At 42.2% G+C, this 19,751-nt stretch overlaps 1 protein-coding gene across 2 annotated transcripts in view; it reads left to right on the top strand.

Annotated features, from left to right (window-relative positions):
* DDX18 (DEAD-box helicase 18) overlaps nt 1-19,751 on the top strand; it is a 516,018-nt gene that overhangs the window by 254,656 nt on the left and 241,611 nt on the right. For both annotated transcript variants that reach the window (XM_044074977.1, XM_044074978.1), the window contains one exon: nt 4,263-4,402. In XM_044074977.1, the coding sequence (XP_043930912.1) occupies nt 4,263-4,402 (140 nt within the window). The remainder of the gene's footprint in view (nt 1-4,262; nt 4,403-19,751) is intronic.

The following is a 19,751-nucleotide window of genomic DNA, read 5'->3' on the forward strand; positions in this document are numbered from 1 at the left end:
GGGAAGCTTACCCAGGCTCTTTTTGAACCAGCGGCCTCTGCTTCTCTAAAGTTTTGCACTTGTAAAATGGTGCTTCTGGTAGCCTTGACTTCTGCTAGGAGGGTTTCAGAGATTCAGGCTTTGATGGTTTCCCCTACTTTCTTGGTGTTTCACAAGGATAGAGCTTCTTTGAGAACTAACCCATCTTTCATGCCTAAAGTGGTGAATGAGTTGTTTCTAAATCAGTCCATTCAGTTGCCCACTTTTTTCCCTTCACCACAATCCTCTATTGAGAAGATTTTACATTCGTTGGATGTGCATAGGCAACTCAGATTTTACCTAGATAAAAAAAATCTGTTAGGAAGTCAGATCAACTTTTTGTGTCCTTTCATCCCAGGGCTCTGGGTTTGTCTGCTTCCAAACTATTTCTTCTTGGATTTCTAAAACTTGTGTTTTGTTATGACTTTCATGGGAAATCTCGATCATCTTCTGTCAGAGCTCACTCTACCAGCTGTGACCTCATCAGGAGCTTTCTTTAATGGTCTGGATACCCATTCCATTTTGGAGGCTGATGCTTGATCATCTGTTCGTACTGGTACTAAACATTACAAGTTGGTTACAATTTCCAGATCCAAGGCAGGCTTTGCTAGAGCAATTTTGTGTGGATTTGTAGAAAATATTTTCCCCACTTTCTTCATCTGCTCCCTCCTTCTCTCTGGGTTCCTTCTGAGCTTTGGCACTCTCCCATATGTAAAGAATACTGCAACATTGAATAGAAGGACATAAAATAGTTGTGTAAAATCTTACCATAACCATAGATGTCCTTCTGTGTTGCAGTATTCTGTCTCACCCGCCTCCCCCCCCCCTACAACTTGCCCCTTCCTAGTATGATTACCTTTTTTGCTTGGTTTTTGGACTGTTTTTCCTCATGGGGCTAACTTATTTTGAGGATGGTATTTGCAGACGTCCCTTTTATGGCTGACATTGTCAGTATACTGTGAAACATTCCCAACAAAGAATAGTGGCCACAAAACAAATACCAAAAAAAACCCCACCAGTGCAGCACTTTAAGGGAAACTGTAGTAATATTGCAAAAAACACTTCAGTGTAAAAAAAACACTTATTTTCTGCTCTCATCCAAACAAGGACGACTTCAGAATAACTCAACTCTAAAACCCAATAGTATTTAAGTAAAACCCACCCAATGGTAACCGATAACCAATCACAATATTTAAAAACACATACTAAATAAAAAAAATATATATATGTATATATGTATATATATATATATATATATATATATATATATATATATATATACATATATATATATATATATATATATATATATACATATACATATATATATATATATATATATACATATATTAAAAAACAACTCATACACTTGTAATTATCTTCAGTCTTTTTCTCTTCAAAAAGCATTTAATATTTACATGTTCATTAAGGCCAGGTATCTTCTCTGCCCAGAGTTTAATTTGCCACAGGATTTTTTTTTGTTCCACTGAAGTCACCTCCTCTTAAAGTCCAAGGCAAACGCCTTTACCATAGTGAAGCGAAACTTCTTAAACCTAACACAAACTTGCAAATGTTTAAACAAAGTGTTATTTTCATTCCTAGATTTAATGGCATGTAAATGTTCTCTAATTCTGTCTCCTAAGCTCCTAGTTGTTGTGCTAACATAATAGGCATTGCAGCTGGAGCATATGCAACATATACAACCCCCTTGGACTTGCAGGTGAAGTCCCCAGGAATAGGGAAGGTAGACGCAAGATGATCTAAATCAAGATAGGGTCCTTCCAAAATACATCTCCAAATGTTGCATTCACCACACTTGTACATCCCTTCCATTTTATTCCCGGTGTAGGAACAAAGGCTATTTTACTGTTACCATTTTGTAATGTCTTTGAATTATGGTTATTTTTATAAATAAACCTAGGACCAGGGCCAGTGCAAGAAATAAATTCAGAATTGCCCTCTAGAATCTTCCACTTATCTAAAATAACAGACGTAATGCTCTCAGTATCCACTATCCTATCAATACTACTCATGATGCCACATGCATAAGTGTTATGCTCATTCCTAACTAAGGGTTTCAAAAGAATAAGAGAATATAAATCATGCATTTTCGCCTTAAGAACCCCAGCCTTCGTTGTCAAAAAAACATAATCAGAGCTACTATCTACAAAGAAATGATATTCTCCACTTCTTTGTCAAATTCATAGTCGTCAGTAGTTAACCTAGAGGCTGTGATAAATTGTCCTTTGGGGGTGTTGTTGACCATAAAACATGAAAGTAGTTGTTGCTAAAGGTTTCCTTTCTAAAAATCTTGCTGCCCACCATACCTTTCAAATCATTCCACAGGAGTTGAATGTCTAAAAAACTGACCTTCAACCCACATTAGCCTAAGGTAAAAATTTCAAAAAAAATCAGAATTAATATTTGACATATTAACAAAATCAGTGGTATCTGTTTCTGTACTAGCTAAAATTACAAATAAATCTACAAAATGACAAAAAAGTATTTATGTGCGACATCCCACATACTGGCAGTGGCTATAAGCTTTTGTATACAGGCCGGATGTCGGGTCGATGGGCAGAATACTACCCATGTGTAAAGAATACTGCAACATAGAAGAGAAGAACATCTATGGTTACGGTAAAATTTTACACAACTGTTCTTTGCGTTGCTAAATGTGTTGGACCAGTTTGTGCCAGAAAGCTGCCAAAATGTATTTAAGTTGCATTGTTTAATATGCTTTTCAAATGTTTAATTTGTTTTAACCAAGATTCACTTGAAAGAGCTGAGTTAGACACCATTGCTGTAGTGCTTTAATACATAATCAGATGTCCTGGTGGTGGTATTAATAAGTCATCCCATGGCAAGATATCTTTATGCCAAGGATGAGGTGCCAGTCCTAGAATCCCCGGTTCTCCATTTTTCTTTGGAGGGGTGGAAAACATGCAAGCAAACATAAATAGAAAAAGGAAATAAGTTAGTGTTTCTTATGCTATGAGCAGCAGTTACAAAGAAAAGTGTACATGGTGCAGGTTAAGAATCCACCACAGCAGCAGCTTTGTTGATGATTTTAGAGTATTTGCCCTCTTGTATGTGCTGTGTCTTAATTCAAGGGGCCTGTAGCATTGAGCATAGCATTTGGTTAGAATTCCAAGCAGTATCCATTAAAAAAACCACGCAAATGCGTGCGCGCAGACACACGCAGATGCACGCACGCAGACATGCGCAGATGTGTGCGTGCAGACACACAGGCACACACGCAAGCACATACACACACACACACACACACACACACACACACACACACACACACACACACACAACAAGGACAGTTTAGCATCAAAATGCCAAAGAATGATATACACTGGTGTTGATATTCGAAACGTTAGTGCATAATAAAGATATCACAAAGGTGTGTCTGTCTGAAATACAAATGTCTGCCTTGGACATGTTCTTAAAGTAACCTTTAGAGACAGCCTGTCCCTGAGAACAAAAGTACTCAGTACTGAATAATGTGTTATCCTTCTCTAGAGAATAGGCAGTGCAGAAGACAGGTCATCTTCATGACAGTTTTTGTTGCAGGCTCTTGCATCTTTCCTTTCTTTGTACAAAGGAAACAGTTTGCCCATTTTCTTGTCTTTATTGACATGATGGAGATAGAACCATAAGTGTTTATGTGCAAGAAAAGTGTCAAAGGTGTACTGCTTTACAGCCCTTGTGGAAGACAGGATGAGTAAAATGACGGTTCAGTCACAAGCTTCAGGATGAAATGGTGATTGATTTTAAGGGACACTTTGGTCTTGTGTAGCATTAGCTTAATCTTGGGATAAAGGAGAGCTGTAAGATGACTGCAATCAGGTTATATTCCTGGAGACAGACCCCCTAATTCCTGAGCCAGCAATTTTAAAAGAAAACATGCGCACTAGAGTGATGGAGCTTGCACTCTAAATAAATAGTGTGAAAGGGCACAAAAAGAGTTTACCAAAATGTTCTACCCACTACAGAGGGCCCTTTTTGAAGATTGGACTATACAGTGAGCACTTGCATTTCTAATGTATTGTGATATTAACAGTTTGATGCATTCCGTATGCAGACTGCTTTGCTTGAACTTAATAATGTATGTTGATCAGCTGACTATTGAAGGCTTTCACCCCTTTGTAGCATCCCCGCATTTTCTCATTAGCATCTTGTAAACTATTTGCTTTCTATACTGAGTCTCATGTGTATTCTTTATTCACGTGTAGAACGAAGACAGACTATGCTTTTTTCTGCCACGCAAACACGCAAGGTAGAGGACCTGGCCAAGATCTCTCTCAAAAAAGAACCATTATATGTTGGTGTGGATGATAACAAAGATACAGCAACTGTAGATGGACTTGAGCAGGTGAGTTCATAGGTTGACCTGGGTTAGGTCCCTTATCTCAGCTTCTTTTTGACTTATCTTTAGTGAATCACACGTGTACTTTTGAAGTGATCCAAAAAATTATCTGAAAAGATGTAAGAATCCTGTCTGTTTATACTAAGGTGAAGTTGAATGACATGCCTTCATTTTATACAGCAATCATTTTATTTACTGGCTGAAGTAACAATAGGGTTATACTGTGTCATATGCCATGCAGATCACAGTGTAATTTTTTTTTCTGGCACTGTATACTTTTTTTTTTTTGTGGGCTTAGGGTTATAAGGGTCATGCTTCCATTTAAAGAAAGGGGCTCCTTCCTGGGGAGGGGGGATTCCTATGTCCTGTAAAGTGCATGCATGTTGAACAGAACCATGATAGGACCTTGCACTGGCTCTTGTGTTAGTAGTTAAATGAGAAGTTTGTCGTGTTCATCTAGTGCAACAGATGCAGGTTCTTAAAAACAGCTCTTTTTAAAACTAGCGAAACATGCTGCAAGTGTGATGCAATAGTAGATGAGTAATCTCAATTTGTGCAGTAACAGTAAAGACACAGCTATATTTATTTTCATTATGTACCATAAGGCATGTATCTGCAGCAGTGAAATAGTGGCAAGCAGAAATAACTTGATGGCTGGCTGCAAGCCAAGTATTATTTTGATAGCAAAAGTTACTGGTAAATATCGACACGTTTATATTGTGACTTATGTGGTAATTCACACCAGAAGTAGGTTGTTTGCTTCCTAATTGCCTAGATGTTTCCATATTTCCACTTGGATATTGTGCATATTAAGAGTAGTGCCTGCTTTTTATGCAAGTGAAAGTGCGGGAGTGACTTATTGATTAGTACAGTCAAGCAAATTTGCTGTTTTTGAGGGGATCCAAAGCCCTACACCTAGGAGATGCAGTTGCTGACATGGTCAGGGAGCAACAGACCAAAACTAGCATATAGAGTAAAAAAGTTCACTGTGATGAAACAGGATTGCTGTAGTCTAAACATCATCTTTAAATCTGCAGTCCTTTATAAGGGAGAGCGTAATTGTCGCTGTCCTACTTTGGACAGGAGTTTTTGTGGGTTCTGTTCAAACCGCTTTATTATATACAAACACATCATGATAGAGGTTTACTGGCTTTAACTTAAGTAACTTTTATATACAAACCAACTACTGCAATCATACATGCTGGCTGCAATCTCAAAATGGCACTGGGAATAGCACGTGCCTGGTATTTATATGTGCGCATTCAGTCCTTGATGTGCTTTATGCCGTGGTAGTGCAGCGGTAGCATTGTTGCCTCGCAGCAAGAGGTTCTCCCGTTCGATTTTCGGCTGGAGTGCGGGGAGTGCCTTCTGTGTGGAGTGTGCATGTCCTCCCCGTGGTTGGGTTGCTTTCGAAAGACATGCGTAAATGGGCGTGCCTTGGTTGGACGTTGAGCTTGGCACCTCGGCGTTCGTGAAAATCTACTGCCAATCATTAGCGGACCACAGTTCCGCTGTGGCGACCCCTAACTGAGAAAAGCCGAAAGACAAACAACAACATTCAGTCCTTGATATGCTTCTTAAAGATACTGCACATTCACTCTGATCTACAGTAATGAATCCTTACAAACCTTTTTTTTTAATTATTTAGATCATCCTTTTGGTTTCTAGAGTTCCACTCATTCAGTTCTTTGGTGAATCTCTTGTCTTAGTGTTGGAAGAATAGGAATATGTGTGTGCTAAATAATAAATACAGAGAAAAGGAAATGCCTTTTTGTGCAGCAAAGATCTGCTTCGTTGTACTGTTTTGTTTTGTGTGTGTGCAATCAATTTGCTGTTTTTACTGTATCTGAGAAATTGTGGATGACTTGTACACTTGTTTACACTGCATCGCTTTTTAAAAACAAATACATTTCTGTTTATTATGAAATGCTTCAGTTTAAAACAGAGAAATTGTAATTAGGAGGGTCCTGTATAAATGAACCTTTGTACAGGAAAGACCTAACCTAAGGGTATGGCCACATACAAGCCTGTGAGCTGGTTGCTGTTCTGTATCCATGTATTTACTTTCTGTATGAAGCTGAAGATCCTCATTGTTCTGGATAGGACATAAAATAGTGAAATATGCTTCTTTGTCATGATTAAAGACTGAGAATGTAGGCAGTGGAGTACTGATTCTGGATCATCTTGATTGTCTGTGCTGTGAGCAGGCTTCTTCATATTTATGCAACACAGTATTCTTTGTTGGCTCCTGCAGTGGTCTGTAAAAATGACTGGTCAATATAGATTGTGACTGATTTATGTTATAGTTTTGTCTACATATTATTGTATTTGGTGAGTTAACATTTGTTAGTTATTGATAATATCAAGGTTGATTGTATTCACCAGACTAATATAAGAAAAATAACAAGAGTGAGTTACACTCTTGCTTTATTCATATATTAGAAATAGTCGTACGGTTAGCAAGAATTCTTAGATATGATTGCAGAAGGTGTAATAACCAGGGTAGAGCTGGGATAAAAATCAGCAGCTACGTTGAGAGTGGTATATACTTAATTTACAAGTTCTGCAGTAAAATACAGTCTGAGAAGGTACATATGCATTCTATTTAAATTACATACTCTGAGCTGGGGGGTGGGGCACAAGCACACATATCAGATCACTGCTTGAGTTCATCCATAATATATGGGGTGTAGCCATAGGCTGACATCAGTTTTACGGCCTGACTTCTCAGAACTACTCTGATGTCCCCAGACTACATGCAGCATTACCAGCCGTATCAAAGTACATCAGCTGAAAACTCATCTGTAAAAGGAGGTAATTTGCTGTATCATTCTATTTTTCAGCAAGAGTGAATGGTTATTTTTGTCTCATTTGAGTCCATCTGTCACCCTAGTCAAAGCTTCAGGGGAGCAAGTATTCTGGGTTGACACTTGCCTGTTATTGCTATATTATTGTGTATTCTAATTCCATCTCCTAAGAAAAAAGCAATCAATCAGCAGTGAGCATAGTAAAACTATAAAAAAAAATCTGCTTAAGGTTGAGAAATCTGTAGAGCCTTTATACAGCATAGGATGTTGGTGGTAGAACAGCAGAGGACACCACCCCTCCCCAACAGACACATCTGCTAGTTCTGACCACAGTCAGTCAAAAAAGGATCTCTGAGGACAGTGCAGGCATCAAAGAGAGTGGCTGAGGAAGATGTTAACAATCATGCAAGTTTGCTCTGTAAGTGGCCTTGGGTACTTACGGATCCCTTACTTAGGCTAGGGGGGGTTGTATTCTGGAAAGGTGAAGGAGGTGCATCCCCCCTCAGCTGAGATATTTGTCCAGTCCATTGCACCTTGTTTGCCTCCAAAATAGCTAGTATAGAATGATCATGTTCTAGATGAGTGGTAGGTCTCAAAGGTTTTTAATGAAGCATAGCTTAGTGCTGGTTTCCAGGGATCCGTAGTGGAGGTGCCATCCTCTTTGGGAGGCTCTTAATGGTTGATAGTTGCTAGCCATGCGGTCCCAGAAACTACTGGGGAGCCTAGCCCTATTTCCCAGTTGTGCCAGAGCACTGTCTGGTAAGTAACTTGCTTAGAGTTGAACAGTAGGCAAATGGATGCTGAAGAAATCAAGCCCTGGACTTACAAGAAGCATCTTATTAACTGCTTATAGCCTTAATCCTCTGTGTTATCAGAGTGAAACTGTTGAACTCCCTCAATAATGGGATTATGGGAGGTGTACATATCACCCCTTAAGGGCATACAGATGTTCATCTTAATGGCTTTTTGAATGCACAGTGACCCTTTACTTATTTTACAGACCTTTGTTGATGTAGTCAGGCCATTAAAGCAGGAGTGCAGTGCTTGTAGCGATGACATGTTTCACCCTTTTTTGGAGTCCGTCAGTGCAACATAAGTACAGCATAATTGAGTTTCCATTTCTCACCCAGCACGTATTCCAGAATTTCCTAGAACTTTAGTGGATTACTTATCGAATATGAAATGTGCTGTCACTAAATGGTATTTTATCATTGCTGCTGGTCTTTTGGCCCTCCTGGTGAGACCTGCACTGCAGCTTAAATGTACTTGTTTTGGCTCCTTTGGTGTCTGCTTGGCTAAGTTTTGGAGATTTAGCAACTTGAAAAAGTGCCTTGCCGTCATTTGCTCAGCCTCCTTTATCATCTTCCCTAGGGATTAGAACACTGCAGAAAAGAAAGAAGGATCCATCCATGGGCGAGTCCTCTTTGAGTCTGATCTAGGAAAGTAAGATTTAGCATACACAGAGCAGTCCATCTTCCTCTGGATTAAAGCACCTTGTGTTCCCAAATGCATATTTTCAAGTCCTTGAAAATTATTTCCCCACCCCAAAGTAACTGTTCCACATCAGACAGATAAAGCTGTGGGCTGTCTTCTTGGCCCTGAATTCTTTATGGAGGAAGGTCAGCGGTTCACATGCCAAGGAAAATGAGCTCATTAGCAGACTGCTTTGCTTCTCTAGTCCTCTACTGGAGTTTGAATTTAGGAGGAATGTCAAATTTAGATATTTTGTAAGTGGATTGCTCCAGTGACTGGCTTTTACAGTATAAGGGAGACTTTTTCTTTCTGTCTTCCTGAAGTGCTTGGAGCAAAAGATCAAAGGTAAGAGGGGGGTGAGTATTGATTCGTGGTTTGCCTGTAAGCTTTGAAGGGAGGTAAATATATGCATTCTCCATATTCTGATTCTGGTTGTTTTCACAGAATGCAGAAGAATTACCAAAAAAATCCTCTAAACCCCACGGTGGCCAAGAATGTTATTGTTTCATGTTAGCTAGTCCTTGTTGGGCAGACTGTTCATCTAGATGTCCTGACAGAAATCACTGTTGCAGTATTCCTGACAAATGGGTTGTCACTGTTGATGTATGTCCTGGTTACTAAAGCTTTACCTTCCCGAGGTTTTATGTCTGATTCACGACCTCCACTTGTAGGGGTATGTAAATGGATGTATGAACGTATACCTCAAACTGGCTCACTGTCAGCCTGAACGTAGGTCATGTACCCATCAGACTGATCTCCATTTGGTCTTTGGTACAATTTCTTCCCTTGATTGTTTACTCTGGTGCCTCATTGGGAAACCTTCCTTTGACATTTTTGCTTACAGTTTTTTCTTTTTCCTAACTTGTTAGATGTCTGGTAGGAGAGGTAAGTGCGAGGGAGTTGGGCGTATTCTCTACAAGGACTTGCACATCAAGTACCTTCTCGATCTAGGCCCAGAACACAATTACAAAGCCTGCTCCATTTGTCAGTCGTTTGTTCCCAAAACCCTTAGGACAAGGCTTTCCTGTCTCTACACCTTTCTGGAAACTGCCTTAAATGCCTTGCCCAGTCCAAGATGTCAGAATCTGCATCCCTTTCCTGCTAAAGAAAAATCTTAAGAGCCGCAGAATGGATATGCAGTCTAATGTTACGGATGCAGATGTGTCCGCTGAGGTTACAGAACTTGCAGTACATTAGGTTACTTCTCAGTTGCCTGCTACTGAGACCCCCTCTCAGAGGCCTTTATGGCTCCTGAGGCCTTGCAGACTACAGATACCTCAGAGGAAACGCAACTTATTTTTGAGGGCCCTAATGACATTCCTCAAATATTAGGGAGAAGATTTCAGGTACATTAATAAAGGCATGGTAAGGTTCCGAACTTGTCTGTCATCCAGGCAGACATCACACCGAAAAAGGAAAATGAAGAAAAATACTTGGCATGTAGCTTCCCCCACAGCAGCAAGGGAAAATAAGTGGGTTGATTTCTCCTAGAGCTTGTTTTAAGCTATCATTGCCATGAAATCTCTTCAAAAGTCTAAAATTGTATTTCTTCTGAGGAAGAATAGGATTACGACTTTGACCACTCTTTAGACTTACCAAGACAAATCTCTTTGGATGAAGAGGGTTCCATTTCCCCAGATTCTCCTGTTGAGGAAGCTTCCTTTGGCGAAACTGTCCAAAATATGGTGAAACATTTTGAATGGCAATCTAAACAAATTTCTGACGTACAGAAGAGGTACTACATCCTCCTGCCCCTTCCCCTTTCCCTCTGGTTCTTGAGACTTTCCAGGATGCCACCTAGTCCAGTTCTTTAGTACCTGACTTTCAACCACCATCTCCAGAAAGACTGGATAGGTTTTATAAGGTACCTGATGACCTAAAATGCTTGTACAAGAATCCTATAACTGACGCTTCTGCATGGTTTCTCTCTCTGTTCAGACAAGCCTTCCAAGCTCTTGCCCAGTGCTAGTGCTGTACATTCAGACAAGGATAGTAAGGCTATGTATAGGTGGGGAAAGAATGTATACACCTCTTCAACCCTAGTTTTTAGTGTAATTAACTGTCCATCTCAAATGACCAAATATTTGATTTCTGTACAGAAGGGTTCACTTCTACTTCTGAAACTACGATCCCTCAACCTTACAGCAAAGATGGTAGGATTCTGAGCTGTTTTAGACAGCAGTTCTCTGAGGAAGTGTTAAAGGTTCTCCAGAAGGCAAGGAAACCTTCCAACTGGAAATTCTTAAATATCCAAATAGAAAAGATTATAATACTGTCTGAATAGAACAACAGCACCCAGTTCAAGCTAACTCTTCACTGGTACACTCCTATCTGTGTGAACTGCTGAAGTCTGGTCTAACGTATTCATTGATTAAGGCACATAGTTTTAGCTATATCTGCTTGTCTACCCCTGGATTCTCCTCCTCCTTACTAGACTAGAGGTTAAACAGTTCCTTAAAGGTATACATATAAACCTAGGAAAACTATCCTCCCCCTTGCTTGGGAATCTTGATTTTATGCTGGAAAAGTTTAATTTACCTCCCGTCGTGCCAGCAGCTTCTGCTTCTCTCAAATTCCTTACTTGGAAAACCTTTCTCCTGGTAACCCTCACCTCTGCCAGAAGAGCCCAAGTTGCTGGCCCTTATGGTTATCCCTCCATTTCTTGATTTTCCACAAGGACAGGGTGTCATTTCATGCCTGAAGCAGTGAATGAACTGTCCCTTAATGAGGCCATTGACATTTCCACCTTTTTTTTTTTCTAACCTACCAAACTGGGAAGAATCCTCCTTTCCCATGATTGTCCATAGATAACTCAGATCTTCTTGGATAAGACAAAAGATGAAATGAAAAACATTTGCAACTTGGACCAATTGTTTGTCTCATTCCAGCATTCAAACTAGAGAGCACAGATATGTCCTTCAAGGATGCATCTGCAGTCCTTACAAATGGGTTGTCCTGTCGTCAGGCAGCCCTTCGGTCGGCCGGATTCCAAAGTCTGGGTCTGGCCTCGGCTGGTGTCGCACTTCACCCGACGTCATAGCTGCAGTTCTTCGGGTATAAAGGCATCAGCTGACGCCATTTTCCTCAGTCTTTCTTGCCGCGTAGCGCCCGAAGCAGAAGCTGTTCGCAAGTGCCGGTCGGTCAGAACCAGAGATTACTACTACCGAATACTACTACGAAGACTTCTAAAAAGCTAAGTACCCCGTTGGGGACTCTTTCTTGCCTCAGCCGATGTCAGAAAAAGTGAATAATTGTTTAACTTGTGGGAAACAAATACCTCATAAAGATTTCCACTCTTACTGCTTACCCTGTTTAGGCCCAGACCACGACGTACAGCTTGTCTAGCCTGCGCTTCTTTTAACCGGCGGACGCTTAGACGTCGGTCTGAATTTGCCGAGGAGTTTTTCGGCTCCGATTTTGCTTATATTATGCCGTCGGATCCACCGACTACACAAATGTCTAAAAAGCGCAAGGAAAAGGACCGACACTCGCGGCCCGCGGCTTCGGCCGAAACCGTGGTTAAGCCAACCGCGAGTGTCTCTGTTTCGGCTGAAACCGAGCAAGCGGTTCTTCCTTCAGCCGAAAACTTACCTTCTACCGAGGCCTCTTCCAACCTGGTGGAATCGGCTTCAGAAAACACACCTGCTGTTGCAGTTTCTCAGGAATTATCTGACACTATTCCCTTGGATATTTCAACCCCAGCACGTGGGGCTGCTAGGCCTCCTGCAACCATGTCAATTAAGGCCTTTGCCAGGGCTAAAGCAGCTAAAGCAACTAAGACTGTGCCTGCTAAGACCCCCTCTCACAGGCCCAGCTCTAGTTCTCAAATGCTTAGTTTAGCAGAAGATCTCATTTCTTTAATCCGGGGATCCCAACCTCAACCAGACAGGGCCTCTCAGCCACCTCCAGAGAAGAGGCCTAGCGCAGAGCCCCCTCAGTCACTTTCTACAGATGATTCCTCTGATGTTTCAGATGATTCGGACCCTCCAGAGGCTCCTTTCTCCCCTTATGAAGACTCTGATGCTAAAGAGTCCATCCCTTCTGCCTCTCCGCCTGAGGAATTTTCCTTTGGGGAAACCTTGCATGCTATGAGGGAACAATTTCAGTGGCAGGGCCAGGATTTCTCAGACTCCAGAAAAAGGCTTAGAACCTTTCTGCATTTACCACAACATAGGCCTTTAGCCATACCTCCAGTTCTTTCTGTTGTAAATGATGCATTTAATGATGCTTGTACTGCTCCTGATTCTCTACCTCCGGCCCCTGCTAAGCCTGATATATACTACAGGGTCCCGGACACTCATTACCATTTGTGTAAGGCTCCTTTTGCAGATCCCGAGACTATCTCCCAAGGACCTAAGGCTGTAGCAGCTACTTCTGCTAAGAACCCCCTCCCCTCAGAAAGGGAATCCAGATCCTTAGAGAGATGGGGCAAAAAAGTTTACACTTCTGCTACTCTTTCCTTTCAGCTAGGGCCTTGAACTGTCAATTTCACATGATCCAGTATCAAGAATTTATGCTAGACCAGTTAACCAAAAAACTGTCCTCTGATGAATCATTAGACAAAAAATCTGTTCAGGAAATGGTACATAACATTCAGCAAGTCAGTAACCATTCCTTAAAATGCGGCTATGATGCACTGGAGGCTTCCTTTAGATCAGCCATGACTGGCACAGTTATCAGAAGGCATGCATGGTTAAAAGAGCAGGCCTTACCAGACCATGTCAAGTCCAAACTATTAGATGCTCCTATGGATAAGATCAATTTGTTTGGCGCTCCTGCACAACAGGTGCTGAAGAAGATGGAAGAGAAAGCAAAATCAGTCCAAACAGTAAAAGATTTCTTACAGGTCCAACCGCCAAGGTTTAGCAGGAATTGGCCCTCCAAGAATTGGTCCTTTCCAGACTCATCCAGAGCTCAGAGGGGCAGGAATAGGCGTTCAAGAGGCAGAAACCAATCCAGGGGTGCCTACAGGGGACGCCAGTGGCAGAGTAACAACCAGCGAAGTACAGCCACGGACACAGCCACCACCACAACTACAGGACAATCACAGTGACTTGGCTCTGGCACCGCCTACCAGGGAGCAACTAGAAGCACCCTTAGGCGGGAAGCTAGCCTTATTTTCAATAAACTGGCATTACATCACAAGAGACAAGTGGATTTTACAGACAATAGACCAAGGCTACAGGTTTCACTTCCATACTCTACCAGCGAAGAGAGGAATGCCAAACCTACCTCCAAATCAAAAGGCAGAAGCTCTAAAACAAATATCCCAATTATTAAAGATGAGAGCTGTGGAAAAGGTACCATCTATGGAGCAAGGAAAGGGATTTTACTCCAGACTATTCCTGGTACCAAGAAAAGAGAGCAAATGGAGACCTATTCTCGACCTGTCCGCTTTAAACACATTCCTCATTGTTCCAAAATTCAAAATGCTGACTCTACAGCAGCTTCTTCCCATGCTGGGCAAGGAGTCTTGGCTGGTAACTCTAGATCTCAAGGAGGCATACCTGCACGTCCCCATACGACCAAATTGCAGAAGATACCTCAGATTTCTTGCAGGATTAGAGCATTATCAATTCTCAGCATTGCCCTTTGGCTTATCTACTGCGCCCAGAGTGTTCACGAAATGCCTAGCATCAGTAATTGCTCATTGCAGGCTTCAGGGAATCCAAATCTACCCCTACCTGGACGACTGCCTGATACAAGCGGACAACAAAAACAAACTAGCAGAAGACTTACAAAGGGTCATCTACCTGCTACAAGCCCTGGGATACACCGTCAATATAAAAAAGTCAAGGCTGATACCATCCCAAAGAATAACCTTTTTGGGTGCAGAGTTGGACACATCAAAGCAAATGGCATTCCTAACAGTAGAAAAACAGGAGCAGCTACCTCTCTACTTCTTGGCATTAACAAAGCAGAACCATCTGACAGCAAGAAAAGTACTGCAAGCCTTGGGCTTCATGGCATCCTGCATAATATTGGTTCCTCATGCCAGACTGCATATGAGAAAACTACAGTGGTACCCAAGGAATTTATGGTCTCAACACAAGCACAGCTTAGAAACCCAGATTCCAATTATTCCATGCCTGAAGCAAGAATTCCTATGGTGGGCTCAGACTTGTCAATCAAACCCAGGATTGCCCTTCCACAGTACTCAACCAAGCCAAACCATCACGACGGACGCCTCAGACCTCGGTTGGGGGGCCCACATGCTGGACAAGTGCATACAAGGCTTATGGACTCAAGACCAGCTGCACCTACACATAAATCTAAAGGAAATGCTGGCAGTAAAACTGGCAATTCAGGCATTCAGACCATTTCTCCAACAAGGTCAATTGATGATAAGGACAGACAACACCACAGTTATGTGGTACATCAACAAACAGGGAGGCACACATTCGTATCCTCTTTGCCGGATGGCACTGAACCTCTGGAATTTGGCCCTGAGCTACAACATTCAGTTGAAAGCAATTTTTATACCAGGAAAAGAAAACATTCTAGCAGACATATTAAGCAGGACTACCACGGATGCCCACGAATGGATGCTGCATCCGGACATCTTCACAACCATTACAAGAAAATGGGGGCTTCCAGAAATAGACTTATTTGCATCCCCACGCAATCATCAGCTAAAGAAATTCTGCACAAGGACGTACCACCCACTTGCTTGGAAGGTGGACTCCCTATCCTTCAGTTGGAAAAACCTGACAGCATATGCTTTCCCACCACTTCCTTTGATGCACAAGGTGCTATTGAAGATCAAAGAGGACCGTCCAAGGATCATTCTGATAGCTCCAGACTGGCCAAGGCAACATTGGTACCCATTACTGAGGAGCATGTCTCGGGAACAAATATGGCCACTACCCTGGTTCCCTTGCTGTTAACACAGAACAACTACAACAATCTGCATCCAAACCTGAAAACTCTGCAGCTGACTGCCTGGAACATTGCATAAGACCAATTAACCCAAATTTATCCCAAAGGGTTAAAGACATTATCCTTGAGGCTCGCAGACCCTCAACAAGAAAAAATTATTCAGCAAAATGGAAAAGATATCTCATTTGGAGTACTGCAAAAGGAGAAGATGTGTCACTGGTAAACATGGCCAACATCCTGGAATACTTGGCAGAGCTCTTCCACACAGGCCTGTCCTATTCCTCCATCAAGATTCATGCATCAGCTATTTCAGCAGTATACGACTTGGATCCTCCTGTCTTCTCACATCCTCTGCTCAGACAGTTTCTGAGAGGAATTAAAAATGTAAAGCCTCCTAGGAAGTCACCATTACCAGCATGGGACTTGAACTTTGTGCTAGAAAAATTGACGCTTCCTCCTTTCGAACCAGCAGCAACAGCAGAATTACAATACTTATCATGGAAGACTGCTTTCCTGCTGGCAATCACTTCAGCAAGAAGGGTATCTGAACTTCAGGCATTAATGGCAGTACAACCCTTCCTGATCTTCCATCAAGATAGAGTGTCCATGAGAACAAATCCTTCCTTCATGCCTAAGGTGGTCTCCAGAGTTTCTTTAAATCAGGCTATCCACCTACCTACATTCTTCCCCAACCCACAGAACAGGGGAGAAAGACTGCTGCATACCTTGGATGTACATAGACAATTACGCTACTACCTGGACAGAACCAAGGGCAATAGAAAAACTGACCAGCTATTGGTAGCATATGCAACAGGAAGGGAAGGAAAAGCAATTTCAAAACAGACAATCTCCAAGTGGATAGGAAATTGCATTAGATTTTGTTACTCCTACCATGGAAAGAAAACTCCAGAGAACATCAGGCCTCACTCTACAAGGGCTACAGCCACACTCTACAAGGGCTACAGCCACTACCACAGCCTTCTTACGAGGAGTGGCTACCAAGGACATTTTAGAGGCTGCTACTTGGAGCTCCGTGCATACATTTGCCAAGCATTATAATTTACCTTTATACTCTAGATCCCGAGCAGGTTTTGCCACTGCTGTTTTGCAAGGGATCCTAACTACACCATAACTTTATTTTTTCCTCCTCCCCCAGTTTGGCTATGGTATTCTACCCATTTGTAAGGACTGCAGATGCATCCTTGAAGGACATAGTACAGTTTTGTACCTACCATAAATGTAGATGTCCGATAGGAATGCATCTGCAGTCAGGATTACCCACCCGCCTTCCCCTCTGTGGTGCTCCTAGGGTATTTGCCCATCTTATAGCTAGCTGGGGAATCTATTATGGTGTATTTGTTTGTATATATGTACATACATGCTTATTTTTGTGTTTGCTCTCTACTATTTGGAATCATTGGCATTTATCCAAATTTAGCCTTCCAAGAGGGCACCTGGCATCTGGGGCAAGAAACACTGAGGAAAATGGCGTCTGCTGATGCCTTTATACCCGAAGAACTGCAGCTATGACGTCGGGTGAAGTGCGACACCAGCCGAGGCCAGACCCAGACTTTGGAATCCGGCCGACCGAAGGGCTGCCTGACGACAGGACAACCCATTTGTAAGGACTGCAGATGCATTCCTATCGGACATCTACATTTATGGTAGGTACAAAACTGTACTTTTCTTAAACTATTGCTAACTGGATCTCAAAATCCATTGCCTTTTGCTACCCTCAGCACAACACAGCAAACCTCTTGCCTCTACAGCAAAGCCATGTTCAGAGCAGTAGCTTCTACATACCTTTACAAAACATTAGTGGATGCTTTTTTAGATCCAGGACTGCCTTCACCAAGTCAGTCTTTTCTGGTCTACTGGACATTTGTCTACAGCATTCTTTCATCTTAATTAACTCATTCCCTCCAATGAAGCTCTGTTAGTTGGCATAGTAGCTTCCATTGAACGGAGCTTATAGAATCAAATTATGTCCTCACATTTCAAGAAAATGTTCATATCTGTGGAACCCTAGGGGTTACTTAAGATGTGTAAATGGCAAACATTTCAGCATAGTCTGCTTTTATAATGGTAGTATTCTTTAGGTTCTGTATTTTAAACTGGATTGTACAAGTCACAGTAAATTGGTAACTATTAAATTAGTAATATTTTGTAAACAACTTGCAGTATCTCAACAACCACTCAAGTTGCACATGTACTGTTAGTAGCATTCTCTTCATCCAGCTGAGACCTTTTATATGAGGCTAAAAAGATGTCCTCCTATTCATCTGTTGCAGTATTCTTTACATGAGGGAGTTGCCTGCCAAGGTGACCCGACATCGGCCAGTATATCTAAGTCTTTTACTGAAGGAGTGGTCCTTTGAGTGACAAACTACTGCATAAGGAAGTGAAGCAGTGGTTTTCAAAAGAACATAATTGGTCTCTCCAAGTTTTTAAACATTCAGTTTTAGGTCCAGAAAACAGGATCTGAAGAAGGCTAAGGCTAAGGCTGAAAGCGCTTGTCCTACTTGCCTATTTTATTGACGTTGTTGCATTAAAGTTTTTATATGAAATCTGTGCTCTCTTCATGGTGGTACATTCAACTGTCTGTTTTTAAAGAAGAAAGAAACATAAAACTAAACATTCCTCTCCCATTTCTGCCCCTCAGGAGTGGCAGAATTTTACAGAAGGCCTTTTCAAGGACTTCATCGCTCTGAGGCCTCCCTCAGGCCAGCCAGCTTCCCCTGTTGCCTGACCCTCTTTGCCACAATAATGGGCCAGGGCACAAGCCACTTCAGAAGTAATTCATTGGCAGCTACGCTTCCCCAGAGGAAGATTCAAATGGGACAGAATCCCCTATGGAAGAGATATTCTTTGGTGAGACCATCTGAAAGATGAGATCATTTTAAATGGGACAGCTCACAAATGTCTGAGGTCCAAAAGCGATGTTACAACCTTCTTCAGGTGAAGACCCCTAGGTTCTCCTGCCATTCCTCCAGTTATCCCAGCTTTTTTGGATCCTTTTGCTTCCACATCTTCTCATCCTGACTCTCAACCTCCAGCCCCTAAAAAGCCAGACGGTTATTACAAAGTGCCTCAGGATTGTAATTTCCTTTTCAAGGCCCCTGTAGCAGTCCCCTCTGTGATTTCAGTAGCCTCTGATAAGGCTTCAAGGTCACTTCCTTCTACATCCCTCCTCCCCTCAGACAAGAATAGTAGGCAATTGGAGAGGCTGGGTAAGAAAATTTATACATCAGCTACCTTAGCCTTCAGAGGCCTGAATTACCAGACCCACTTAACTAAGTACACTATGGAACTTATGTCATAACTGTCTAAGGTAGTGCTTGACATGCCAGACTCTGAGAACAAAGCCCTGGCATCCTCCCTTATTGTTGCATCCTCACGTGTAGCCAGACATTTGATCATATGCAGCTACGATGCAGTAGAGTCCACTTCAAGCTGCAACTTCTTCCTCTGCATTAAGAAGGTTCACCTGGTGAGGCTTCAAACCTCCCTGAGAATATAAAGGCGAAACTTATGGAAGCTCCCCTGGACAACACCACTTTCTTTGGCAAACCTTCTGCCGAACTGTTCAAGTCCCTGCTGGAAAAGAGCAAGGAGCTGAAAGACCTTAAACATATATTGGTCTCTCCTGTGTCTGAATTTCGCAGGAATTGCCCTGGAAAACAGGTCTTTGTATGCAGGCAATCCCAGACCCCCAATCCAAACCCTCCAAGGGGACCAGGAAAACACATCAGTTTTCCTCCTCTTCCTCCGCTCCCCAGTTGGCTAAGCAGCACTTTCATGATAGAACAGGCTCTTCCTCCTGACTGTTCACACAGCCTTGGCTCACCTTCCCTCTCCCAGTGCCTTACCTTACCCCTTCCAGCTTGGGAATCCATTGTTCAAGACTCTTGGGTCCTCAGCATCATAAAACATGGGTACTTTATGGTGTGGCACACAGTACCTCCCTTCAGAGGTATCCCTCAACCTAAAAAAAAAAAAAAAACTTTTTTCCCCGTAGTCCTGTAAAACCTGCTAGAAAAGGGCACATTCCAGCCCATGTCCCCTTCTCAGAAGGGAAAATGCTTCTATTCACATATCTTCCTGGTTCCCAGGAATGAAGGCCCTTGAGTACCCATCCTAGACCTCTCCTATCTCAACAACTTTCTGAAAGTGCCGCCCTTCAAAATGCTAACTCT

This window comes from Protopterus annectens, chromosome 6.part0 (genome assembly GCF_019279795.1).
Source record: "Protopterus annectens isolate FY-2018-M chromosome 6.part0, PAN1.0, whole genome shotgun sequence".
Taxonomy (NCBI): domain Eukaryota; kingdom Metazoa; phylum Chordata; order Ceratodontiformes; family Protopteridae; genus Protopterus; species Protopterus annectens.